The 25831-nt window shown below is 46.1% G+C and overlaps 2 protein-coding genes across 4 annotated transcripts; both read left to right on the top strand.

Annotated features, from left to right (window-relative positions):
- Nucleotides 1-1826: 1826 nt before the first annotated feature.
- Nucleotides 1827-14434, top strand: CDKL2 (cyclin dependent kinase like 2). Of its 2 annotated transcripts, none has more exons than XM_074154545.1 (12): nt 1827-1994; nt 6261-6455; nt 7356-7534; nt 8419-8531; nt 8870-9009; nt 10064-10152; nt 10659-10785; nt 11651-11925; nt 12395-12485; nt 13255-13366; nt 13488-13594; nt 14339-14434. In XM_074154545.1, the coding sequence occupies exons 1-12, from the start codon at nt 1827-1829 to the stop codon at nt 14396-14398; spliced, it is 1656 nt and encodes a 551-aa protein (XP_074010646.1). In that variant the 3' UTR covers nt 14399-14434. The 2 variants fall into 2 exon arrangements, with proteins under 2 accessions (XP_074010646.1, XP_074010645.1); XM_074154544.1 differs by having other exon boundaries at nt 13255-13370; nt 13486-13594; nt 14339-14398.
- Nucleotides 14435-18643: 4209 nt separating this feature from the next.
- On the top strand, nt 18644-24063 carry RCHY1 (ring finger and CHY zinc finger domain containing 1). 2 transcript variants are annotated; one of them, XM_074154755.1, is made up of 9 exons: nt 18644-18724; nt 18822-18941; nt 19095-19210; nt 19288-19366; nt 19872-19916; nt 20021-20079; nt 21026-21052; nt 21412-21532; nt 22547-24057. In XM_074154755.1, exons 1-9 carry the CDS (start codon nt 18668-18670, stop codon nt 22550-22552), a joined length of 630 nt encoding a protein of 209 aa, XP_074010856.1. In that variant the 5' UTR covers nt 18644-18667; the 3' UTR covers nt 22553-24057. The 2 variants fall into 2 exon arrangements, with proteins under 2 accessions (XP_074010856.1, XP_074010855.1); XM_074154754.1 differs by having other exon boundaries at nt 18650-18724; nt 22495-24063.
- Nucleotides 24064-25831: the final 1768 nt, after the last annotated feature.

Here is a 25831-nt window from a genome sequence, read left to right as displayed (position 1 = left end):
ATTTCTTCAGAGCAATTGGAGACCTCATCTTCTACAGCACCGTGGACTGTGCAACAGGCCAGCAAACGGAGGAGAGAAACATCTGGGACTTGATTGGTAAAAAACAAAAAGGGAAAGTGACTCAGCCCTCTCATGATGGCCAGGGTGTGACATTTTCCTAGTGGCCAGATGGGGCAGGAGTTAAGCAGCTTTGCAGTCCTTTGAACAGACACAGCTGGTCTCTACTCCTTCCTCCCTGTTGCTTTCACCTCTTATTTTTTTTTCCCCACAACTCTAATACAGCACCTTTGTTTTGGGAATATCCCCACAGAATGTCTTTCTTTCTGTAGTTTCAGTTTCTGATTGCTTCCTCCTGCATGTGTCCTGCCATGCCACCCATCTCCAGAGCAAGACAAGTCAACTTGAGCAAAAGACATGACAGGTTGCCTCATCAGTCGCTGTCTCCTTTGCTGGCGTGCAGGGGAAAGAGCAAGAATATATTGGATTAAGCCTCTATCAGTTAACACACACATGCTCTAGCTTTGCTAGAAGAAGCCCCTATTGAAAGAAACATTACCTTCATACCTGGTGTTAAGTTGCACATCATATGTGCAGAAATGTTTTTAAAATAAAATGCACAGCAAGGGCACTGATACAGCCATCCGTTTTAAAGCAAATTATTCCACCTTTTCTATTGCCATGATCTTAGCAACATAAGCTGCCTTGCAACAGCATGTCGCTGCTCAGGCGCAGAATATTCATTAAATGAATTCATACTGGATTTTTATCTTGGCACTCTGCCCATCGCACGTTTTCATGCCGAGATAAGATTGCTTAGTCATTTGTTCTTCATGTGTCTTAAGGGTTTTAGGAAAAGAACCTCAAGGGAGAATGCCTAAGGCCTTTTTACTCGTTATAGCCAAGTCAATTTCCAGCATGCCACGGGTGATCTCTGAGGCTGGCTTTGTTAGTTAGGAGCCGGGCACCTCTTGTGCCCTGAACTCCCAGATTTGTCCCCTGGCTACTCCTGCCTTCCTGATACCATGTCCAACATTGAAGAGCAATCCCGGACTGAGGGGACGGGGATGCGCAGGTCTTCGAGGCGAAAGCAGAGGAGGCAATTTTAGGAGCAGCGGGCCTGGAGGAACGGGGGGCTGTTGGTAATTCTTGTGGATGAGAAGGGAAATGGCCAGTACGACCAAAGCGCTTCCCAGAAGGTCTTACAGTGCAATCCTTCCATTTTGTGCCATCACTGCGGAATACAAAATGTTTTCCCCTTCTCTGGTGAGAGTCCGGTCTTAAAACCTTGTAATTAATGAACATAATTACCCCTAATATGTGCAGGGGCACCTTTTTTTTTTTTTTAAACCTTAAATCAGCAGATGTATTCATCCAGGCTCTCAATACCTTTTTTTTTTTGCCTTTTCTTGGGGAAAGGCACAACTAAATCGATGGAGCTCTGCTCAGGGCTTTGCTGGGTCCTCCACTAGTGTTCTAAAACATCAGCAAAAGATTTGCAGGATCTTGTGTTTGAAAAAATAAAAAGGGCTCTATACAACATATACAACATGTCGATTCACAGAGACGGAATCTCGTACCTGTACCTCACTGTTTGTCTTACCTGAGGGGCGCCGTCGCGCTTCCCTCACGGCCGGCGGCGCTGTACGGCTGGTGCGCCAGGCGGGGCTCGAGCAGCGGCTGCGCCTTACGGCAGCCCGTTGCCCTGGTGACGACGGTGCGTCGTGTCGTCTCCCGCCGCCGTTCAGCCGCGGGCGGTGAGACCCCGCTCCCTGCAACCGGCCGCGGCCTAACGGGGCATCCCCCGTCCCCGGCCTCTCGCTGCGGCCATGGAGAAGTACCAGGTGCTGGGCCTTGTGGGGGAAGGGAGCTACGGGGTGGTGACCAAGTGCAGAAACAAGGAGACCGGACAGATCGTCGCCGTCAAGAAGTTCCTGGAAAGCGAGGAGGACGCGGTGGTGAGGAAGATCGCCGTGAGGGAAATCAAGCTGCTGAAGGTGAGGAGGGAGCCGGGGCGAGGCGGCTGTGAGGGCAGCTGGCCTGCGTTTCCCAGCGAAGCCGGACCAAACCGGTGGCTTTTTGATGGCTTCGTGTTTAAATTCGTAGCTCCTCGTTCAGCTGGGAGACGTTTCTGTCGCAGTACAACCTCTGCTGCGCCGAGGTGGTGCATCCAGAGCCTGACCTTTTTATTTGGAAGCTCCTGTAGTTATGACTAGCAACCTGCCCTGCTGCAGGCCAGGGGAGGGATGGAGCTCGGCACCGGTGTTCCCTGAGGAGGGAGAGCAGCCTCTGCCGCGCTCAAGGGGCCTCCTCATGGCCTATTTGGAATCCTAGTCAGGTGTTTCAATTCCTGAGGGCAAACATCTCTTTCAAGCAGAATAGTAAACTTCGTGTCTGTGGTCTAGGTTTTTCTTGCAGTAAAAGTGCTAGATGTTTAGAACTGATGTGTGTGGGTGAGAGTGACCTGTAGGAAGTTGATGGGTTCTTGGGGGGAAAGGAAACTGCCTCTTGATACTGCTTAGTAGTCGTCTAAGGAGTGGTGTTTATCCGGCAAAGCTGTAGGGTAGGTGTAAATTTAAGCCATTGGGTCAGTTTTGAAAGGGAAACGCCCCTGACCATGATTTACAAAGTGTATCTTAACGAAGTCCAAATCAAAAGAGACATGATTGGGCCTTGTTTGTATGTCCAGGAGCAGCAAAGCCGTGGCAGATTCTTTTAGCCTTTGAGTTGTAACCTTGCAGAGCTGCTTTTCCCTTTGGCTGCTGCTGTACTGGATTTGCCTGGCTAAACCTGACTTAATTAGAATCTAGTCTGTTTATGTGCCCTGTATTCAGCAGGGAAAGGTACGAGGAAGGGAGTCGCAAGCTCTCTATTGCCTCCTGGTGGTAATTGTGTCCCCCTGTGTTGTGTACCAAATGTCGAGTACCTTCCAGCTGTGAATTTGCCTAAAACGAAAGAAATGCTGAACTTTTAAAACCTGCAGGTGAGTGGTGACCTGGATGCGTGCCAGCGTGCCTAACCAGACTGGGTGCCAGTGTTACCTCATACGGAAAAATGCTTCTAGGAAAGTTTTACTTTATTTGATTTTATTAATGGCACTTTCCTGGCAGGCTTGTACTGCCAGCAAGAGGCAGGAGGAGGACAGGTATCACATTCCCTGAACCTTATCAATCAATGGCTAGCCCCTAGGCTGAAGCCAGCTGGCATGATGTCCTTTGCTGTTTGAGTGTGTGATTTGCCTGGTATCAATTGTGGGTGCTTTATACTCACCTAAATGTCCAGTTGTGCTTCAGCCTGTTGGCTTCTTATCAGCAGTTTTATGTGGTATAGCCTCATTGTGTGGGTTGGTTTATTAAAGGTACCTTCATGGGCTGTAGGTACTCTGCCTGGGAAAATACCCAGGAGCTTTCGATAAACAAGGTTTTGTGTGTGTGCTCTTCAGTGTTTGTCATACGGTCTTTCTGCTTCCTCTCTTGGTTTTGTTCTTCCTATAGAAGCTTTTACAAGTTCCTAAACTTTCACTGCCAGGTTTTTCTGCTGCGCTCCTTTGTGAATAAGATGCTAAGGATGCAGAGTGGCATTCTGTGCCAGGATATGCCTCCGTTTTTCTGCTTGCTCTTTTGACCACCTTCAGGCTCTGTGTTTGCCACTGTAGCCTCTAGCAGCAGTTGCAGTATTTTCCTTTTTCCCTCGTCCCACAGGTGGTATGCACAGAAGAGTGCTTGTTCCTGTGTGTGGGCACAAGTGGTAGCATTAAGCCTGGGGACACAGGTGATGTGTCTGGTGAAGAAATGAAGGAAAGTCTTATTACAGTTGGAGAGCTTCTAGGCTTTTCCTCTGATGCAGGGTGTCCTGGAGGTGGGAGTACATGCAAGCCTGCCTCCTCTCCCCTTGGCTGCCATAAGTATGTCTTCACAAGTCTGCTACACTGTAGTTCCTGTGCCATGAAAGAAAAAAAAAGTGATCTCTGCCATCACTGCAAGAGCTATGGACCCTTAGAGTTAATAGAAATGCATGTGCTGGAGCTTGAGATGCAGCCAGCAGCTCCAACTGTTGTCCCCCTCAAGCTCTTTTAAAGCAGATCTGTGTGAGCCTGGATCGTACCTGATTTGTTGGCCAGGCTCAGCTTAGTTACTGAGTCAAAGCACGTACCACCTCCAGGTGTGTTGGGAATTAACTTGTTTTCCTGGGTGAATGGGAGCTTAGCAAGGGGAACATTTCCATATATAGCTCAATAAGTGTAGCCTCTCACAGTGAAAATAAATACCTAGAGATTTAATCTTTTTGTCATTTCTTCACTTGCATGCTCCCTGTGAACCTGTTTTTTTCCTTTTTATTTTTTTTCTTCTGTTCAGGAGTTTGGGCAGAAATTTAGTCATGGCTAAAAACAGCAAAACCTTTTCAGGTCTCCTGTGCTGGGAAGAAATTTTTCTTGAGAAGAGCTTGCTTCTAACTGATCATCTTTTTTTAAAATCTTCGCTTTTCAGGCCTTCTAAGAAATGTAGGTCTTTGACAGACGCAGGTGCAGGTCGGCTGGCGCTCCCTCTGGACTGGGAGAGCATTTTCCCTGCAAGTCCCTGCGCTCTGCAGTCCTTTTGCATCTTCCTTGGATGCTGACGATCCCTGGGCTGTGGTGCGGCCTTCAGGCTGCTGCCGATGGTATTTCCCTGCTAGGCTCCAAGCTAATAAATAACTGCGCATTGTAGCATGGTTTGTTTGGTTAAAGTGGTGTGTGATTAAACCAGTACTATAAATGTGTAGCGAATTGGAGGTGGATTTGTGGCTGGTCAGAATGTGATGACAGTGTAACTAGGAAACACAGCAGCTTTTTTTATTCCTCCTCAGTTTTTTTTTTCTCTGAACTATCTTCAGCTTCCCCCTCTGTATAATATTGGGGGGAAAAAATCCCTTCAAATCCTTGGCTTGTCAATTTTCTCTTTGAATCCACTAGACACAGTTTAATAGAAACTGTTTAATTGTTAACACTATTGTAGGTAATAACGCTGAACTTTCCTTTTATCTGTTCAATGTGCTTATATTCTGGCACGTGTTAGTTTTTGTAAATGTGTATTAGCTGGCAGTGCCAACAGAAATGCTTTGGATATGGTAGGAGCTTAGAAGAAAAGTCTTCTATCAGCCTTATTAAAAAAAAATTAAAATACAGACACTGAGTAGTCAGTGAGGAACTGTCAGCTGTAGAACAGCGAGGTATTGTAGCTGCTTTTGTTTTTCTTTTAAATGGGGGTGTTATAGATTTTTAAAAAGATGACCTAGAGAAAGCAGTGACAGAGAAGAGTAAAACTTCCTGGAAATGTGGGAGAAAAGAGAGGAATCACTTTGGGTTGTTGGGAGAGGCAAAAAGTTTTCTTAAAGCATTGAGAGCTGTTCCGTGATCTGTTGAATCCTGTCTGAAAGGGTGCTAGTGGTGCTCCTTGTGCCCTGCCCTGAAGGAGCAGGCAGGGTAGCACAGTGTTAATTGGTCACCTTGTTGAGATCTCCTAAAGGAGTTTGAGTCACAGATACAGGCCAAAATTAAGGGCTGGCTGCATTTATTGTTGCCTGAGCTGTTTGTAAGCAAAACCAGGGAACTAGTGAGGAGTCTCTGCAGCTCACCAGTCAGGGCTAAATGCCCTGTTCTCACGGACATACTTGGCAGCATGCTGAACTTTTCCAGTTCAGACCATCCTGCTTTGTCTTTCCTGCTAGCTTGGGGACCTCTGGATTTTCCTTTCCACAGCAAGTCTTTGTGGGAGGTGCTGTTAGGTGCCTGCTGTCTCTCACGTATTAACCACATGCTCCTCTGGAATTCTTTTCGGCTTCCTGAAGATTTCTCTCATGTAGAACATAAGCTTGCTCTAAAGCTTGTCAAGATCAGGGCATGAGTTAGTGTCACCTCTTAGGTGAGGAGAGTATTGTGAGAAGCGGAATGTGTGATATTTTCCAACAATAGTGTATTTTGAGCATCCCCATTAAGAAGAAATGTCCTTAGTCAGTGTCTTATTTATTTTTAGGTTACAAAACAGGTGTCTCCATATATGAGATGGTGGAAATCCTCCAGATAATGTTAAAATAAAATAAAATAGGCAAAATGAAACCTATTCTAAAATATCAGTGAGCTGATTTTAAGAATAAATGAATGTGGGTGTCATGACAAGAGCATTCCAGGGCCATGCACCGGCTGGGTTGCAGTTAAAACTATCTGGTCGCAGTTTACCCGTTATAAGCTGTCAAGCTCTCACCAAGTATTTCCTGTCTTATAACAGCAACTCAGGCATGAGAATCTCGTGAACCTGCTGGAAGTCTGCAAAAAGAAGAAACGGTGGTATCTGGTGTTTGAATTTGTGGATCACACGGTGCTTGATGACCTCGAGGCGTTTCCAAATGGTCTAGACTACAGCAGGGTTCGGAAATATTTATTTCAGATTATGAGAGGAATAGCGTTTTGCCACAGTCATAATGTAAGTACGCACAAGAAGTCAGGTCTGCAGTTAACCTTGAGCAAATAAGTACAGAAGCTTATATTTTTGACATATATTAAAACATAGAGAAATAAAGCTTTGGCTGAAAAGGAAGAGCAGATCAGAAGGAACAGACTTGAATTTCATATAAATTCAGAGCTTGATGTCAGCTAATCCAGTAGTCTGTCTCTGATGGATTTGTGAGAGGGTTTGAAAGGAAGGGTCCAGAAATCCATGGGGATCCAATACTTGGTGGCACCTTAATGTGGGTTGGCTTATCTTGCAGGAGGAAAGAGTCTCTCTTTTAAAAGTTTGATTCTGATAGTGTCTGTGTAAACGTATAGGCTTGCTTTTTCGCTTCAGTGTTTTTAGGTTTTTGTTCTCAACTGTTTTGTAACACATTTGTCAATTTAATCCTAATTGCGTAACCATGTATATAAACACACATACATTTATTCATTTATTTTTATGTTTGGGAAATTGTGTCTCATGAATTCCTAAAATACTCTTCACATTTAACTGCAGGACATGCCCGTGGCCCTTGCAATACTTACAGCTTTTAAATTTGTGGTCCAGGCCAGATTTTCAAGCATAATAAATGGTACTTGTTAAAATACCTATAGTAAACACACCTGCAGAACAGATGCAGAGAGATAGATAAAATAAACGCTTCCGTGCACAAAAATTAGAGATTCTGTGTTTACCTGTGCACTTGGGTCGGCACCTGTTCATTGACTATATGCACATAGCTGTCTTTTACAGACTCTGTATGTTTTCTGCACCTACGAAAATGTAATTTTCTACCTAGATGTGAGAAAGCTACTATTTCTGGTGAGCTGGTCAATTTACTCTGTAGAAATGGGAAATTTATTTGTCTTGACTTGCTTTTTCTCTTTGCAGATAATACATCGGGATATTAAGCCAGAAAACATACTAGTTTCCCAGTCGGGAGTTGTAAAGCTATGTGACTTCGGATTTGCCCGTACCTTAGCAGCTTCTGGGGAAGCTTACACAGACTACGTGGCAACCCGATGGTACAGAGCTCCAGAGCTGCTGGTGGGGGATACCAAGTATGGCAAGTAAGGCTGGCATGCAAGGCTGCAGAAGGGTTGGGGGCTTGTGGGGAGTATGGAGGGGAGTGCTCTGTGTTTTGGGGAGGCAGGGCAAACAGGTAAAGGGATGCTGTTCAGCATTCCCTGCTTGTGCACTTGTAAAGGTTTAAGTCTTCCTCTTCCCTCTCCTGCTCTGCAGCTAACTACTGCCAGTGCTAGGCTTTCCTGCTCAAAAGGCGAGGAGAGCCCTTATCACTCCTGGTCTGTTGTCTATAGGAGCTTTTCAGTTACCAATGCTAGTATCAGGGGAGGCTGTGATTAGACTTCCCTCCTGTGCAGTTGGAGTCATGGAGGGAAGACAGAAAAGTTCCTCCAAACAATTCTAGATGGAGATTTCAGGAGGAAGGGGTAGGATGAATGAGATTTTTCTTACTGGGATCCCCAGTGCTGCAAAACCAGCTCGGAACTTAAACTGTGTTATTCACAGGTCTGTTAGTACAATTGTGCAGGTTTAGGTATATTCCTTAAACATTAAATTAAACTTAATTTTCAGCAAATGTGCCTGAAGAGCGGATGCCTCCGGAAAGAGGAGCTGCTTACCTCTGTGCTCTCTAAAGTGCAAGATTCTACTAATGTGTTATGTTGTTTTGGTATTTTTAAAGCAGTGGGGTTTGAAACCTCATTTTACCTCTGTCAGGCTTCTGCTAGCATTTGGCTGCTTCAAGAGCTGAATCCCAGACATTCGTCAGAGCACTTGTAAGCTTGGAAAACAGCATCTTGCTGTTTAGGTGGGCAAAGCTGCCCTTGGGGCTTGTGGCCTGCTGAAGACATGCTGTCTGCTGGCCTGGCTCAGTCTTTAGATCAGAGACAAATGAAGCTGTGTTGAGCTAGGGTGTTGGGTTTTTTTCCAGGGCTGTGGACGTGTGGGCTATTGGCGCTCTGATAACAGAAATGCTTACGGGAGAGCCCCTCTTCCCTGGAGATTCCGACATTGACCAGCTCTACCATATCACCAAGTGCTTAGGTAAGAACAGCCTGTCAGGCTCCTGGTGCCTGCTTAGTAATGAAGGCGTCAAGTACGTTTTGACAGGAGTGGGTGTGTGTGTGTGTGTGTCTAGGGCATGGGGAGAAAGGCTGTGGTGTGTACTGAACTGTTTCTGAGGGTGTGTACTCTTAGTGCCTTTTACAAAGGGGGAGCTAGGAGCTTGTGGGTACAGCATCAACTCATGGCACGCAGGTAGAAACAGAACGACCCAGACTGTAGCCCTTACAGTAGTTGTTACCCAGTATTTCAGCCTCTCAAATGTTTCATGGGACTGTTCTGTATTTCTTCCACATGGTTGCTTGTTTGTGTGATTCCAGGTAATTTAATTCCAAGACACCAAGAGTTATTCTATAAAAATCCCCTCTTTGCTGGCATGAGATTGCCTGAAGTGAAGGAGGCTGAATCTTTGGACAAACGATATCCCAAGCTCTCTGCTGCCGTGCTAGATTTAGCCAAGGTAATGAAATTAACTGATTGTTTACTATGAGCATTTCTCTATTTACTTGTCCTTTGCCTTGAGGAACTGAATAAAGCCTACAGAAATGGCTGTTAAACTGGCATTCTTTCAACTACCCGTGCAGTGAACAACTGCTTGGGTTGGTAGCTGAGTGAGGACTGCAAGAGTACAACAGCTACCATCCTGGGTGACAGGGGAGACTAAGCCAGTCATCTCCAGACCCAAAATGGTCACTGCATATCCTCCAGGGATGATTTGTATCTCATAGTGCCCCACTGATTAAGTTTTCTAAAGAGATTTGAAAGGTGAAGATGGGCTTGTGTGTTGAAAGCATCCCCCATACACCTCACTGCATCATTTGGTCCTTTGAAAGGTCTCCCAACCTTTGCCCCTCATCCACTTTGCTACCTAAGTGGATTCTTTGTAGGTAATACACAGCCCCTTACTTCTTAATTGCTATCAGAGCTGTGTGGATATAGTGTTTTCTGCCAACCTCCCCTCAACCTACTGGTGGAGGCGCTGCCAGCAAATAGCTTTGGATGGGATGGAATCCAAATGCATCCCTTCTCCTTGGAGCTCTGCATCTACTATGTGGAAGTAAAGAAGCCTTCAACCTTGTAATAGATTCTGAAGAATCCTTCCAGAGAGTGTTTTTGTGCTTTCACACAGGAGTCTGGAGCACCGCTATGTTGGGTAACTAAACAACCTGAAAAACAGATAGTTGTATTTGAAATGCCTAATGATTCTAAAGCCTTAGCCAAAACAAGGTGAAAACAAGGGAGGCTTACTGAGAGCAGAGTGATCTGTTTGTATGACAGGTATTCCCTGTGCAGCGAGTCTTTGTGAACATCAGTGATTGGAATGGAAGCAGCCAGCAAACATTAAACTTTTTTGGTATTGGCATCTCTTGGCCTCATCTCATGGGCTCATCTCAATATAACAGGCAATAGAAGGGGGAGTTGCGCAGCTTTTTTCCTGACTTCATTCGGAAATGTTAAAGCCTTTGTTTAATTTCTAATCTATTTGCCTCCTATTGATTATGTTGATTTGACAGAAGTGTTTGCAGATTGATCCAGACAAAAGACCCTCCTGTGCTGAACTCTTGCAGTGCGATTTCTTTAACAAGGATGGATTTGCTGACAGGTAAACAGTTCATTCCATGCTCAAAGCAGACTAATATTAGAAGGAAGTTAAGCAGTTGTGCTTGAAGATTACATGCTGGGTTTGCAGAGCTGACAGCCACTGTACGTCTTGGGTTTTGTTTGGTTTTAGCATTCCTGGAAATAGAACAGTTGAAAGGGAACGCACTGCAGCGGCATGTTTGCCTCATTACCTTGTCATGACATTAATTCATCAGTGTGCACACTGTGTCACACCGTATTGGGTAGTACAGTCTTGCAGTGTATTCACTGTCTGCATCTACACCAGACTGGGATGCAAACGCCTTTGTGGCTGTAATGTGAAAAGTGTGTGCTTGTAAGATTTTATTTATTTTAGTGGATACATCATATTTGGCTGGCTTCTCAGTAGTTAAAAAGGTATGGTTTGCTTGATTACTTAAAAGGCTATAGGAGACTGGGCTGAACACCAACTGATGATGATATTGAGATTAACAGAAGCCCTGTTTTTTTCCCTTATATGGAATGTAGATTTGCTCATGAGCTTAAATTAAAGATTCAGAAAGATGCAAGAGACCATCAATTACTAAAAAAATCAAAAATCAGCAAAAGGGACAAAGATGATGTTTTAGAAGAAAGAAAAATCCTTGGTGTCCAGGTTGGTTCGTCTTTTTTTTCCCCCTGGTTGGGTATTTTTTTATGTTTTAAAATCATTATATAAGTAGGTGCAGCAGTTTAAGTTCATAGCAAAAATATAAGCATAATTGTCCATTTCATTTTTAAAAAAAAGGCTAGGTAAAGTGTGATGTGCCAGAGAAGCTCACCTTTGGAGGCTGCTGTGAGTCTAAACAGAGCTGAAGACCTTGTCACCTGATTCAAGGCAGTGTGTTAGGCCTGTGCCCCCACAGCTCTGACGCTCAGTGCAATACAGCCTGCAGGCGGCTGTGTGGAAGTTCTGTGCCTTTGATTCTAGCTGTTTGGACCCTACAAGGTTGCTCAAATGGCTATTTGGCGAGTCCCTTGCAGGTAAACTACGTGGTGATGCAGTTACTGGCAAATATGGAGCTGAAGAGAGAATCAATTAGGAAGCATAACTGGTGTCAAATCACAAAAACATGCTTGTATGCTGCTTTTTACCTGTGTTAAAGCCCTGCAACCAGAATTACATGTTTTGCTTTCAATCAAATACTAACGAGTAGAGGCTTCAGAGTGACCTTGAGGTGACATTGGGCTCAGTTCTTATTTCATTTCTTTGTAAGTGATGCAGGATGTGGCTGTTCTTCTTCCATCATTTCCGATCCTATTCTAAGGTAGCTTATTTACAAAGGGTGCTGGAACCCTGACAAGTCTCCTCCAGTTTGATGGAAAACAGAGGTTTTCTACTAAAAACAATTCCATCTCTATCAGATTCTCGCAGAATCATGCAGGTTTAGGCTTTGGCTTTTTTCCCCCCACGTGTGCTGCTCTAAATTACTTTTTAAACATGACTGTAAGAGAAAGACGATGCTTATCTTCCCAAACAGGATTTCAGCATTGACATGAAGAGCAGAGATGCAAAGCTATTAAAGGCGAAGCGCTCTAAAGCTGATGCAGAGAAAGCAGACCGATCCTCCAACCTGAGCTCCCTCTATGACAGTGCAATCAACCCATTTAAAATAAGCCCTCACACCAGCCTAAAAGATTCCAGCAGCAGCTTGGACTATGCCAAGAATGCAGGCATAGTTATCCCTCCCATCAATCAGAACCTTTCTCCCACTACGGTTGGGATGGGGCCTGTGGCTGGGAACCTTAATTACAGGTATGGGGGCAGAGCTAGAAAAGCTTGTATCTGTTGTCCTTGCTGCCGAGGAGCTGTAATGTCCCGAAAGAGGTGCAGGGTGATGATGTGGGAAGGCGAGGTGTGGGTTTGGGACAGGACAAAGCTAGGAACAGACCTTGGGGGAAGGATTTTTTGTGGATATGAAGGCCCGACTTCACCTCAAGCAGCTGTGCGTGTCCACACAGGCACAGGCTCTCTGTGTTTCTGCGTTTGCCAAAGCGCTACTGGAGAGCAACAGTTTGCCAGCTGCTGTGACACTGGCCTTTCTTTGACTCATGGCTTGTCCTTTGGGCCAAACTTCTCTGTTAACTGAGCTCACAAAGGATATTTTCCCTGTGAACCTTCTTTCTAAGCATTTAATGACAGCGTTTCTGGGTATGTTGCATTTGTTTTTACATTCATCATGTTGCCCCAGTTAATACAAAGTTTGGGGCATTTTTGGTTACAGAGTTGATGAGAAGAGTAAAAAATACTTGAACCCCTTTCTAAAGCAACGGAAGTGTTCTCCAGCAGGCCATTACAGTGTAAGCTTGACATCGGTAAGTTGTCTGTCTTTCCCCCTCGGCAAAGCAAAACTAAATTCTGAACTCAAATATGTGTTTTATTGTCAAGAATCCCATCTGTTGCAGACTTCACCCTAAGTCCCAACTAGAAATATTATTTTCTTTACCCCTTTTTTCCCATATGTATGTCATCTGTTATCCTTTGCTAATAGTTACCTTATATGAAACATATTTGATGTCAGAGGACAATTTCAAAGGAGAGGAGCAGTCCAACACAGGGTATCTGTGAGACTTTGAATATATCCGTGGCCTCCCGCCTGGCCAGGAAAAGCAGACTGTGTGTGCTACACTACTGAAGCAGAACTGAGGATTTGGATTTAACGTGGTCAGGGCCTTATTTAGTCGTGTCATAAATGCATTAAAAATAGATAATGAAAACAAGTGAAATGGAAAGCTTTCCACTGCACTCACTACCTAGGCAATGTCCTTTCCATGCCAGCAGGAATGTTTGCCTTCCTGCAGAAAACTGATCCGAGCCATTGTCCAAGTGCTATATTTTGTCTCTCTTGAAAGCAGTCTCACTTGAGATTATTGGGCTTTTTTCACTGTGGCTATTCTGTTGTTTTTAATGTATAAATGACACTTGAGCGGAATGGATTCCTTCACACATGTTAGCATCTTTTATTTTATTCTTGCACAAGTTCAACTACAGTGGAACATTGCTGTGTTGATGTGTTTTTAAGCTTGAAAATAGCTTTGTTTTTTCTATGTTTTCATGAGCTGGTACTTATGCCCTTGATTACAGGTTACTAATGAAAAAAACATCCTTCAGGCAAATAGGAAAAAATGGGAATTCTCTAAAGCAGATGTGCGTTTGCCAGAACTAAATCATCTCCCTGAACTGAGAGGAGTGGAAGGTATGATCTTTGATGTCCTCTAAATAAAAACTGTATCCTAAATAACTGATAGGAAGCAGTGTGCATTAGATAAGTCAGCTCTTGCTTCCTTAACATGGTATGCATTGGTTGTGTTTTGCAGCGTGGCATCCCAGATTTCTGAAAAAGGAAAATAAAACAGTTTCAGAGTCCCGTGTCCCTTCTCTTGCTGCTATTGACCTCCATACCCCAAGCCTGGCCTCACAGCAGGTAACAAAGCAATAAAATGGTCTGTGCTGCTCTGTATTTGTTTGGTGCAGGACTTTCTGAAAAGTTTGACCCACAAATTTCCCGTGTGACTCTTAACAGCAGCAGAATTTGCCTTGGTTTCTCAACTGTCTTAAGTAAAAGGACCTGAGGCCATCTGCTGAGGTAAAAGAGAAGGGTCATGGATGAAACATGGGGCTCTATTAGTCTCTCTGAGGTTAGCTAAGTACCAGATTCTCACTGCTAAGATGGACAACGTGAATTGTTGCCACTTCAGCTGGCTGGATCAGGGTGAAAGTAAGCCTGTTATACCAGAGTTGAAGAGAGACCAGGAGGGACACGTGTTTTGAGGAGAGCTGTTCTGGCTGTGTTAGATGTTGAGGGGCTGAGTGAAGTAGGGAGGGGGGAAAGCATAGGAGCCAGGCTTAGGGAGAGAAGGAGAAATCCTGCAACCCTCCTAAAGATTAGTTCCTCCGTAACATTGCGATGTTGTTTGGGAGTTAAGTAATTCAGAGGTGGTCACTTTGGCTACCTTGCTTCCAGTTGAGATTTGGCGGGCTGTATTGGGGCAGGGGAAGGAAGCATTTTTAAAGTCTGATTTGATTAAAGAACAGATTTGTTGAAGTTGCGTGTCAGCATTACGTATGTCCCTAGAAGTCGGTTTCGGATTGCTCTCTCTATTTATACTACACTTGGAAATTGACCCTCTCTTTTTTTTTTTTTTTTTTTTTCCTTTGCAATTTACAGCTGTCGGGGACCCTGATGCCTGATACGTCAGAAGCTGGTTTCCCCAGAGTTGAACACTAGCCTTATGGAGAAGGAGATCACACCTGCCTGTAAAAGGTAGGCTTTAATTTCTCCTGTGTAGTCTTCTGGTATCTTTCAAATGGATAGTTTCATGAACACTTACCTAGTTGGGAGGTGTAGTGGGAAAATCCTTTTACACATTCTCGATTAGGACTCCGAGCTAGGACAGACTTCTTACTGAGGGCAGCAACAGCTTTCTTTAAAGGTACTGAAGTTGGCTGTAGCAGGTAAATTGTTTTTCTGAGCTGAAGTGCTGGGCATTGGTGTTGGAAATCAGGCAGCTCATGAAATTGGGGCTTGAGGAAGGTGATAGAATAACAAAAAGGAGAAAGTGGCTGCCTTCAGGTGAGGAGTGGAAAAAATGGGTTGTACGTACAGCACTGTCAAGTGTGTCACCAAAAATGGACTTAGTAACCATGTCATGCAATCTAAATTTATTTAATGTAGCTTTTGATACCTTGGTGCTCTCCAAGCATGAGACTAGGAGTCTGAGAGAGAAAGAGACTTAGGAAAAGTTCTGGCTGTGTGGTTGACTTGTAGTCTTAAGATCAAATTACTGAATTTGAACTCTGCCACACTATTGGCACTTTAAATTAGCGTTGCTTCTTGTCATTTTAGATTGTTTTAAGCTGAGGCTTTTAAATGTGGTTTTAATAGTTTCTCATTCTGCTCATTGAAAGACATGCAGTTCTCTAAGACATTTTGCCCGGAAAAAAAAATCCTCATAGAAAAAATTGTGTGGTTTTGTTTGTTGTTTTGCTTTTTTCTATTGGGGTATTGTTACCTCTTGTTGCTCAGCATCTTGCAGGGAGTCTGCTGTATGTGTTGGAGTTTGTTTCATCCTCTTGAAAGCGAAAACTGCAGTGTTTAGCTGAGGTTTTTCACTCTCTTGCTCACCCTTCTTTCATCACTGAGGCTGGGCAGAAGGACTGCACCTTCGAGAGGGAGCAGAAGTTGGGGCGAATAGAGAGGGAACAAGACAAGGTGCTCTGGAATGGTATTCAAGAGGCTGTGCTCCAAAATATCACCGGCTCTGTCAGAACCTTGTGTCCTGCATAGATGGGCTTTACTCAGTGCTGCGGGTACCCTGGTGCTGCCAGCATGGACGTGATCACATACCTGTCCTTCCGGGGAGTCTCCCGGTCACTGCAGGGACCACCATGGGCTGCAGCCTCTCTCCTCTCTTACTTGCTGTTAGTTACAGCCAGCCACGAGCGTGTCATGGCAATACAGGTAACATGCAGGTGAAAACTGTGTGCCTTAGTATTTTTACTTTTGGACTCCGGTGTTTCCCTTGCGAGGAGAGGGAGCAACCACTGACTCTGATGTCTCTGCACAAACGCTGCACGTGCTCTTAATCCATATGAGTGCATTTGGCACTTATGTGTGCGTGATATGATGGCTTCATGCTACTAGGAAGAAAGAGAAAACATTGGGGTGGGAAGCAATCCTGATAATGGAAGTGGGGGGAAAAGAAACCTTACTAAAGTTGTCTCATCTGTGAAGCACAAAGGTGTAAGTGCACACACAGGTTTAGTAAGGTTAAGGATGTGTAATAAATCAAAATAAAGGAAGCATATCATCAGGAAGTACCTCAGTGGTTTTGTTAGCCTGTCTGTAACATCATTCTGCTTTTCTCCTTTCGGTGCAGGTGGCTGACACGGTGGGAACAATCCCCCTGAGCGTCCAGGTGCTGAAGCTGCAAGGTTTCTGCAGGAGAGAGGAGGATCTCATGGTGGACGGCCATGGGAAGTAGCCCTGGTCCAGCCCCGGGACAGAGCTCGCGCTGCCGTTGCTGCTGGATTTCTTGCATGCAAAACAGCTCCTGAAATACTGAGTTTCTGGCCGCGGGGCCAGGTCTTTTCTGAGGTTGCTCAGAGAAAAATAGTGGTTGTTGGTGTGTGACAAGGGCAGAAGCTGATTTGGAGGATTTGGAAGGAAGCTGGGCTTTGTCTAGCTGCTGCCCTCTTGAGGGTTTTCTCTTTAAATCAACAGTGAAGAGAGTAGATAGCTGCTGAACTTGCCATGTTCAGGTGGGCTGCCTGATCTGTATGGGAAAGCACCTTTGCCTTGACAAAAGTGTCAGTGAAGAAAACGTTTGTGCAGGAAATAGAACGTTTAAATGTTCCCAGCTGTCCCTTTGAAGCCCTTGCTAATGTTCAGCAGCATGTGACCTTGTGTTGGGCTCCTTTTCCCTCCATGCTTTTGTCCCTGCCTTTGGGCGGTTCTCTGTCAGATGTTTAACTGGGCCTGTTGTGTGGCCGCTGTCAATGGCGAAGGAAGGATATTGGTGCAAAATACTGAGCCGTGGTGCAGGTGGCTGTGAAATAGCTTCTGTGAGTGCTCGGGAACTTCCATTTATCACTCCTTTAGGTCCCTTGGGGGAACGGGACGTGCAAGTGTGGAACTCAACAGTGGCTCGTGAGGAGAGGTGGCATCCCTTTGACCTTGGGACTGTTGAGGAACCGTTTTTGCTTCACTGCCCTCACATTGGCTGTTCTGTGCAGTCCCTACCTTGCTCACAACTCTCTTCTGGCAGCTGGAGGCTGCTGCCACAGCTCACACCCCTGTGTGGTGTAGTTAATTTTGGAACTTGTCTTTCCACAAAACGTGGCCTCTCCCGTGGATGCATCAGGGCAGAATGCAGCGCGTCATCGTGTTCAGAGCTTTGTGGCCATGCTGCGTTTCAACACGTTAACATTTGTAAATAAAGGGATGTGCAAATTCCAAATTTCTTGGTACTAGTGCTTACAAATTTAAGATGTTGTCCCGGTTTGAAGTACAACCGAACCAATTTTCTGTTCTGTAATTTTACATCCTAGCTAGGCCTCCTCTAACTCTCTGAAATTAACGGCATATTGTGGAGAAAACTGCTCGTTCTCAGAATGATAAGACCAATGTTTGTGCTCCATGCCAAGGGATGGTATGCAGAGAGGCTCTTGCTTATACTTATTGCTATAACAACCAAGGTCAGCCAATTTTGTTATTTGCCCCCTTGGAGGGTCGGAAACGGAAAAACGTAGAAGGGTCCCATCGGTGGGGAGGAGTGGACAGGACAGGTGACCCAAACCTGACCAACTGGGGTATTCCATCCCATCTACCCCATGCTCAGTATAAAAGCTGAGGGATCAAAGGGTCAGCCCCCTTCCTGCGATGGCCGACGTCCAGAGAGGACTCTGTCTGTTCATCTGCCTTTGATCCCGATCCGTGTGTTCCTGACTCCAGAGCTGGAATCCAGTTCCCATCCGTTGCTGAGTCCAGTCTGGGACTTCCCCAGTGCCTGCCGGTGACGTGACTGTCATCCTGGGAGCTTGATACGGTTTTGTATATATTGTATCTATTTCATTATTTTCTTTTTTATTTTTATTTTAATATTAATTCTTCATTAAAGTAGTTTAGTTCACTCTAAACTTCTGAATCTCCTTATCTCTTTCTCCTCCTCTCTCCTCTTTTGGGGGGGGAAGAGCCATCTGTCGGTCTGGTGTTGGTAAATTCGGCCAAAACCACGACAGATGTGCTCAGTCTTCCCTGGAACTGAAAAATAGGACTTTTGAATGAGTTTTATTTATCAGTTGACATCCCTTTACATCTTGCAGCCATTTACAAGCACAGGATCCCAATATCCCTCAGCAGCACCCGGACACCAGTGTGCCCTTTACTTTCCCCTTGCCCGCCTTTTTTTTTTCTTCACCGCTAAGGATGAACTGCTCCAGGGTAGCCCAGTGGTTCCCAGAGCCAGCCCTCCCCGCTGGCCACAGCAGTTGTTTAGCTAGCCACGGGCAAATACAACCAAGCTACTTGCTTAAAAATCCAACTACTGGGAGTTCACCGATGCCCCGGGGGACGGAGCAGCCCCCAGTGGGGAGCGGGTGCCTCTCCCGCTGCTGCTTCCACGGCCGTGGGTCCTGCTCCAGAAACAGCAAACGGCTCCTCCTGGAAAAACGTTCCAGGGAAACCCCCTGGGTTTGGGGGAGAAGAAAGGCTGGGGGGGGGGAGGGGGGGCAGTTGGGTTTTGGGGTAGAGGAGAAGAAAAAGGTTGGGGGGGGGGGGGGGATGGCGGATAAAAAAGATTTAAGGGAGGGGTGGAGAAGAAAAGTTTTAGGCGGGAGGAGCTAACTCGGAAGCGCCAACAGCGCCCCTGCCCACACGGGAAAACCGCGCGTCCCCGAGACAGGCGGAAGAGGCGAGGCGGAAGCGGAAGAGGCGAGGCGGAAGCGGAAGAGGCGAGGCGGAAGCGGAAGAGGCGAGGCGGGTCGGGCAGGGGCGGCCATGGCGGCGGGCGGTGAGGAGGGCTGCGAGCACTATCGGCGGGGCTGTCTGCTGCGGGTGAGGCGGGGGCGGGGCCGGGCCGGGCCGGGAGGGGGACGGGCAGGCGGCAGCGGTGGGGATGGTGTTTTGCTGAGGTGTGCCGTGCCGTTCGCAGGCGCCGTGTTGCGGGAAGCTCTACGCCTGCCGCCTGTGCCACGATGGCGCCGAGGAGCACCAGCTGGACCGCTTCCGTGTGGCCGAGGTGCAGTGCACCCGCTGCCGTCTCCTGCAGAAGGTGGGTCCGGTGAAGGGGGGTCCGGGGGCGCCGCCATTTTCGATGGGGGGTGTGTGTGTGTGTGTGTGTGTGTGTGTCCGTCCGTGCCGCCATGTTGTGTGGGGTGCTCGGCCGTTAGCGCAACTAACGGCCCCCTCCCCGGTGCGGCGGCAGGCCCAGCAGCGCTGCGAGGGCTGCAACAACCTCTTCGGGGAGTATTACTGCGACATCTGTCACCTCTTCGACCGCGACAAGAAGCAGTACCACTGCGCCGGCTGCGGGATCTGCAGGTGCGTGAGGGGCGGGTGGGCGGGCGGGCAGGAGGAGAAGGGGAGAACCGGCCTTGGCCTGACTCTTTTCTCCTCAGGATTGGGCCGAAGGAGGATTTTTTCCACTGTTCAAAATGCAATTTATGCCTAAGTTTGAGTCTGCAGGGAAAGCACAAGGTAAGAATACTCCATATCATGAAAAAAACGCTTTGAAAATAAAAGCTGATAGTAATGCCTTAGCACTGTGAAAGGCTATACGGACAGGGGGAGCAGCGGGTTCTCTTAAGAGCATCTAGCAACAACACAGAGCACTTCTGGGCTGGCTTTACTAGCAGTTGATGCTATAGGAAATAAATATCTTGGTCTCCTTCTCCTTTAAAAGGAGCTGTTGATTGCAGCTCTGACAGTGTATGGGTTTGAGCTCCTGTTCCTGCTGCAGTTTAGGAAAAGCTAGGCTGCTTGCTACTGTGGGAGTTCTGGGTGCCCTTTTCTTATGTATTCTTTCAATCTGTTTCTTTTTTAAGATGCTAAGCCACCTGTTAATTCTCAGAACTTCAAATCTAAATGTGGTGATGTTTCATGCATCTTTTTTTACCATTCTAAAGGAATTTTAGAATTTGAAAAAATGCAGGTGTCCATGCAGTAGAATAACTTAGGGTTTTTTTGTTTTGTTTTTGCAAAGTGTATTGAAAACGTCTCCAGACAGGACTGTCCAATATGTTTGGAGGTGAGCTTCATCTTTTCATCTCTTGGGGATTTGTGTGCGGCTGTATTTTTGACTGTGTTTGAATTAATTTTCTTGTCTTTGGTCTTATATTTGCCTCAAAACAGGATATTCACACGTCTCGCATTGGAGCTCATGTTCTGCCATGTGGTCACCTTCTTCACAGGTAAAGCATCGCAGATACTTGAGAAAGGGGGATAGTTGCTGCCTTGTGTGTGGTGTTTATTCAGTGGCACTACAGGCCTGGATAGTCTGTACCAGCTACTTAGAGCTGGTTTCTAAGGGACCCACACAGTTGCAGATTGTCTCTGTTTCACCAGGAAACACTTTCTTTAGAAAGGTTGTCTTCCTTCTGCAGTCAATTTTGGTGGTGGTAGAGGGATCTATGTGCTGTTCGTTCTGAACTTTCCCATGCTGAATTTCCATCTGTTACTATTTAAATGTCAGTAATTCCGTAGAGAATTCCCTCAGTGCAGAAAGTATTTTAAGAGTTTGGTGGAAGCTCATCATTTAAGCTTTAGAGTCTTTCCTTAGACAGCCCCCCAAGACAATGGAGCATTCTGTTGTGCTACATAAACTGCCAGCTCTGTCGGGATTTTAAAATGATGTGATATATAGTATTGGGTGCCTTTGGAGGAATAATTACCATGTTTCCCTTAGCATTTTCCTGTTACGTTTCTGTCTTGTGTTACAGACGCAGTTTTTTGTTATTCCCTCAGCTCTCTTGTGTCTCCTTGTTGTCTCTGTCTTGACATAGATCTCCACAGATAGAACTTTCCTTCAGCTCCTGTTAATCTTAAACGTACCTTGTGATACATCAACATTGTTTTTTCAGCAAACTTGAACCACACAATCCTTGTCATAGTGTTGACTCTGTTCCCTCGTTTTAGCTTAGAAAATGTTAGAATGGAGTCAAACATGCTCGGTCTCCGGATTTTTGCGTAAGCACCTGGTGATTTTGCTGGGAAGCTTTCTTCTCACTCGGACTCAGGATATTTTTTAACTTCTGATTTGGGGATAGCTGTGTGCCTTTTCCCTTTGTTCAGTCCAAATGTGTTACCAGTCAGAAATTCGTTCTTCTTACTGAGCTTCTTGTTGTGCTTTCTTTTCAGAACATGTTATGAGGACATGCTAAAGGAGTAAGTATTTCTAAGCATCTCTTCTCTTAATGTTGTTGTAGTCCAAAGAGATTACAATCAGGTGTCCCTGCCCATGGCAGGGGGGTTAGAACTAGATGATTTCTAGGGTCCCTTCCAACCCAAACTGTTCTATGATACTTTGAGAGGAAAAGATAATGATGCCAATCCTGTACCCAGTAACTTAAATCCAAGTCCTAAAGGGGTAAGAGGCTTTTAATTTCCAGTTCTGTTTGCAAGAACTATTTGATTCATGGTGTTTATTTTTGGCTAGTATGATATGAAACTTGTCCTTTTTGGTGGGCTTGTTTCACGGCCCCACTCCATCTTCTGATAGAGACTTTTTTTTTCCTTTCTGCCAGAGGTTACAGGTGTCCTTTGTGCATGCACTCGGCTTTAGACATGACAAGGTACTGGCGTCAGATGGATGACGAGGTAGCGCTGACTCCTATGCCCACAGAGTATCAGAACATGACGGTGGAGGTAAGAAAAGAGACTTGTGCCGGTGTCTTTGTTCTGAGCAGATTGTGCCTTTGCGTTACCAGCAGTAGAGGGCACTAGGAAGTTGTCCTGGATTGGTAGTCAACCTGGCAGTTAGGGAATGATGAAGGAGCATGGTGTGTAATCTACTGGATTTATAAACACACAAAAAAAGCACTCCAAAAAAAACCAATGCCAAAAGTTGTAGGACCATGCAGCAGAGAAATGGTTTGGTCTGCGGAAGTCTCTTGCTTTCTCCAGTAGTGTTAGGCACTGTCGTAGTGAAAAGCAGGAAAGTTTCTTCTTTAACAGCTTGGAGCTTCGTGTTCCAGACTAAACATGGTGGGTTTTCTGCAAAAATATTCAGCTACTGATTTGTGCAAGGCTGACACAGAGAGTCTTCTGCTTTATTTCTCTCTCTTTCTTTGTGTTAACTCAGAGCTGTAAAACTGGTTGCTGTTTGCAGGTAACACTGCATTAAACAGCACCGGTCATTAATGTTTTAGTTGCACCTGTTATGGTTTAGACAACCCATCCTACCAACTCCTGGAGTCAGGATATTTAGAAAATAACCTCTTTATCGCCTGCTTTGAGAAGAACACTCACTTGCCTGTCTTGTACGGCAGACTGGGTCACGTTGCTGTTAATCTGCTCTCATTTTCAATTGAGGGTTTCTCTGGTGGTTTCCTACATCAAGAGAAGAAGCCAAAGCATGTCTATCTCTGACTTCCGCAAGGAGTCATCTTGCTGTGCTGAAAGAGTAAATTCTCTGTGATTATACGATGGGATCTGAGTCGTTACAAACAGGAAAGTTAAATCAGCCCTGCAGTCTTTAAAAGAAAATATTTTCTGATTTGTCCTGATGGCAAACCAGTTCTACGGTTTCCAGAAGCATGGTTGTAGTGTATCGCTGAGTCTCCTGCTGATGCTGAAGCTCCTCTCTTGTCTCTTTTCTGTGTGTGTAGATCCTTTGCAATGACTGCAATGCCCGGTCTACAGTGCAGTTCCATCTCCTAGGCATGAAATGTAAAAACTGTGAATCCTACAATACCACCCAGGATGGAAAATGCCAGCTGCCTTTGGAGGAGCCCTGACCAAGATAGGCGCTGCGTACAACTGGACGAGGAAGACTGCCATGGAAGACACTGTCTGTTTTAAAATAAAACAACCCACTTGTCAGTAAAAATTTATTCAAAGTTGTCACGGCACCAGTGAAATGTTTACAAGATTTAATTAACGTGGGTGCAAAGGAGTTTTGCTAGTTGTGGGCTCCCTCCAACTCCTCCCCAGCCCCAGTACCCGGGGCACAGGGCAGTTGGGCCCCTGAGGACGTTTCCCAGCGAGCAGTGTGATGCCCCGTGAAGGCTGGCTTCCAGAGACAGTGGCAGCTTTTAGAGGAACCATTCACTGTGTCAGAGCGGAGACAGCCTAGCAGAATAGCTAACGAGGTGCAGAATGAGATGTGATGAGCAGCTGACACAGCAGAAGATGTTTCGGGGCAGCTGAAGGTTGTGAAGCATAACAGGCGGTGGAGGTAGAGCTATTCTGCTAGCAGCTGTTGGGGAAAATTGGTAGCTTTGAAAGTAGCCTTTTTACATAAAGCTGACATCTGCAAAGTCGTACGTGAGTACGTTTTGTTCCTTTTAAATGATGTGTTTGTTCCAGGGCCTCGGAGCCGTCGGTGCGAGCGGCTGGAGAGTGTGAGCTCCCAGAAATTGCAGCCTTTGGCTTGATTGGTTGACACGTGGGTGCACGCGGCATGCGTGCAGAATTCCCTTCGGAACAAGGCTGGCCTGCCTGCCATGAACAGCCTAGAAGTCAAGCCTTCTCCCCTGGACACCCATCCAGCCTGCTGTCTCAGATTCCTTTGCCAGCTGCAGTCGCGTGTACACCCATTTCTTCCTCACTTTGCTTTATTCCCTTACAAAGGCTGAGGTGTAGGGCTTTAAGACACACATGTAGCTTGATGTTTGGATGGTGAAGCACTAAGTGAAGCTCATGCCATTGTCAGGATTGCCATCAAATTGGGCTGAGCCTGAGATATTTGCTAAAGTAACAGCACTCAGGTAGTGCGGGGACCAATTTTCTGTGGTTTTGGGCGGGTTTTTTTTTAATGGTATCTGGGGAGAGGATGGAGGAGTGCTTTTAAAACAAAATAACCCAAATCCCAACAAACCTTCCTACCCATCTTCACGTAATACCTTCCCCAAGGTGTTTTGCAGCCTAAATCTTAAAGTTCTTAGTTTTGGAGAATTTCAGAACATGCTAATAGGGTTCAATAATGAAATAAAATATATTTCAAAAACCCAGTTACTCTTCATACAACTACTCATTTTTGACTTGTTCTACCGTAGAACAGCTGCTTTTCTTCTTAATCTGGCAGCGCCCCTTACGTATGAAATACCAGGACTGGGATGACAGCGTTACTGTAGCTTGCCTTTACTGGAGTGTCTTTTCTTTGAAGCACTTTTCTCACTGCTATAAATAAATGTAAAATAACGTCTCTATTAAAATAAACAAGTTACACTATGCCTGATGTACTCGTCTTTTACACGTGTACTCTCTGGAAATCCCCCGCCGAGTTTAAACTCTGATTCAACACTGAAAAATGAGGGTTAGATGTCTGGATGTGACCCGTGGTGCTCTCGTATGAAAATAGTGCTCTTAACAGCCTCTGTATTTCCATATTTCTGTGATAGGAGGTGAAGCTAGAGCAGCTGGTGCCATCCCACTGACTTGCCCCAGTTTCTTCAGGTCCCACCCCAAACCTGCCCCTTCTGACCCACGGTGCAGGGGAGGCGGGTGGCCATAGTTGAGTGTGTGGCTGAGCAGGTACTTTGGATTGAGGCTGGCTTCCTCCACCCTCCATGGACGTGTGGAGGAGTCCCATGGTGGGGAACCATGTGGTGAGACCAGGTGGGCTGCATCAGCTCCTCTGAAGCCCTTAAGTAGCCTGGGAGCTGTGCTGGGGGGAGTGGGGTGTTTGGTGAGGGAGCAGGTAAGGGTTCTGCCCTTGGTTGTGCTGAAGCATCTCCCTGCCTTTGGGGGCGGGGGGGGGGCTCTTCTAGGGAAAGGTCCTTTTTGAAGATGTTGGGTTATGGGCTGTGCTGGGCACCAAGTGGTGGTTTCACCCTGGGGGCTGCTGTTCAAATGAGGGGAGCTGGAGGGACTTCAGAAGTTAAGTGTAGAAAGAGCATGGCTTGGCTCCTCATTGTCTCCCACAGCCTTGCATGAGTGGGATTTGGGATTGAACATCCTGGGGAACATCTCTCTGAGGGGATATAGCCTGGGGAAGGGACTGGTTTGACTATTGGACTGTGAGTCGCTGCTGCCACGGGCCTATTGAGGTCTTCTGTCACTCAAGATGGTGATGACATCTCTGCTTGACTTTAAGCTCCTGTAGATGGTGAAGGACTCTTCTCTTTGTTCTGGATGATGCTTTTGGTTTCTCCACTGAAGCTCCAGCCAGACTCCCTGCTGCTTTGGAGCACCCTCCAAACGTGTGCTGTCGCCTGGTGGCTTCACCCTGGATGGAGACCTGCTCCCAGGTAAGCCCTGAGAAGCCAGTGAGGCTCATATCAGCCCGAAGGAGCTGTCATCTCAGAACTTTGTAGTCTTGTAGGGAGATGCCCAGCTCAGGCCACGGGGCCGTGCAGAGTATTTTTCTAATGTGGAGGAAGCAGTAGCTCTGGGTGTGCAGGGGAATTTGGGTGCCTGCTGCCAGCAGAGCTCATCCCACCACCATCACCACAGCTTCTGCTGCGCTGGGTCTTGCTTGGAGGCTACTGCTGCCCAAACAGCTCCAGCCCCAGGGTGAGTGCCAGCAGCTTTTGTCCTGCCCAGAGGCAGGACAAAAAAGGGTTCAGGTGGTGCCACTTAGATGTTTTCAAGGGGCTCTTCTTGCTTGAGTGTTACTGCTTGAAGTGACTTCCCTCTGGCTTTAAAAGGAGAGGCAGGGTTGAACGAACTGTAAATGGCATTAAAATGTGATGTCAAATGATGGCTTTGAGATGAATCTGAGAAATGTTGGGTTTTTTTCTGTATTATTAAAGCAGTTATAGTCCTTCTCCCAAAGAAGGGGGGGGGACGGAAAAAGTCCCTTGACTCTTAGTTGACACCTGAGAAGCCCAGTGATGGCAAATACTGGGTTAGACACCGTGGTGGCTGGATAAGCAGAGATGGCACGGAGATGTGCTGAAGGCATACAGCATAGCTAGTAAAAGCAACTAACTATAATTTCTTTCCTCTCTTAAAAAAGCCACCAGTGAACGGATGCTCAGAAGGTTGGGGAGCTATATGTAG

Source organism: Numenius arquata, chromosome 10, assembly GCF_964106895.1.
Source record: "Numenius arquata chromosome 10, bNumArq3.hap1.1, whole genome shotgun sequence".
In the NCBI taxonomy this organism is placed as follows: domain Eukaryota; kingdom Metazoa; phylum Chordata; class Aves; order Charadriiformes; family Scolopacidae; genus Numenius; species Numenius arquata.
The sequence above is the reverse complement of the archived record's forward strand: the minus strand, read 5'-3'. Positions and strand labels throughout refer to the sequence as shown.

Excerpts from the sequence above, each read along its gene's own strand:
- CDKL2 (XM_074154544.1), top strand. The coding sequence starts at position 1,827 with ATGGAGAAGTACCAGGTGCTGGGCCTTGTGGGGGAAGGGAGCTACGGG. Across the intron at positions 8,532-8,869 it reads CCATATCACCAAGTGCTTAG|GTAATTTAATTCCAAGACAC; the intron begins GTAAGAACAGCC and ends GTGTGATTCCAG. Across the intron at positions 13,371-13,485 it reads CTGAGAGGAGTGGAAGGTAT|AGCGTGGCATCCCAGATTTC; the intron begins GATCTTTGATGT and ends GTTGTGTTTTGC.
- RCHY1 (XM_074154754.1), top strand. The coding sequence starts at position 18,668 with ATGGCGGCGGGCGGTGAGGAGGGCTGCGAGCACTATCGGCGGGGCTGT. Across the intron at positions 19,917-20,020 it reads ACTGTCCAATATGTTTGGAG|GATATTCACACGTCTCGCAT; the intron begins GTGAGCTTCATC and ends GCCTCAAAACAG. Across the intron at positions 21,053-21,411 it reads TATGAGGACATGCTAAAGGA|AGGTTACAGGTGTCCTTTGT; the intron begins GTAAGTATTTCT and ends CCTTTCTGCCAG.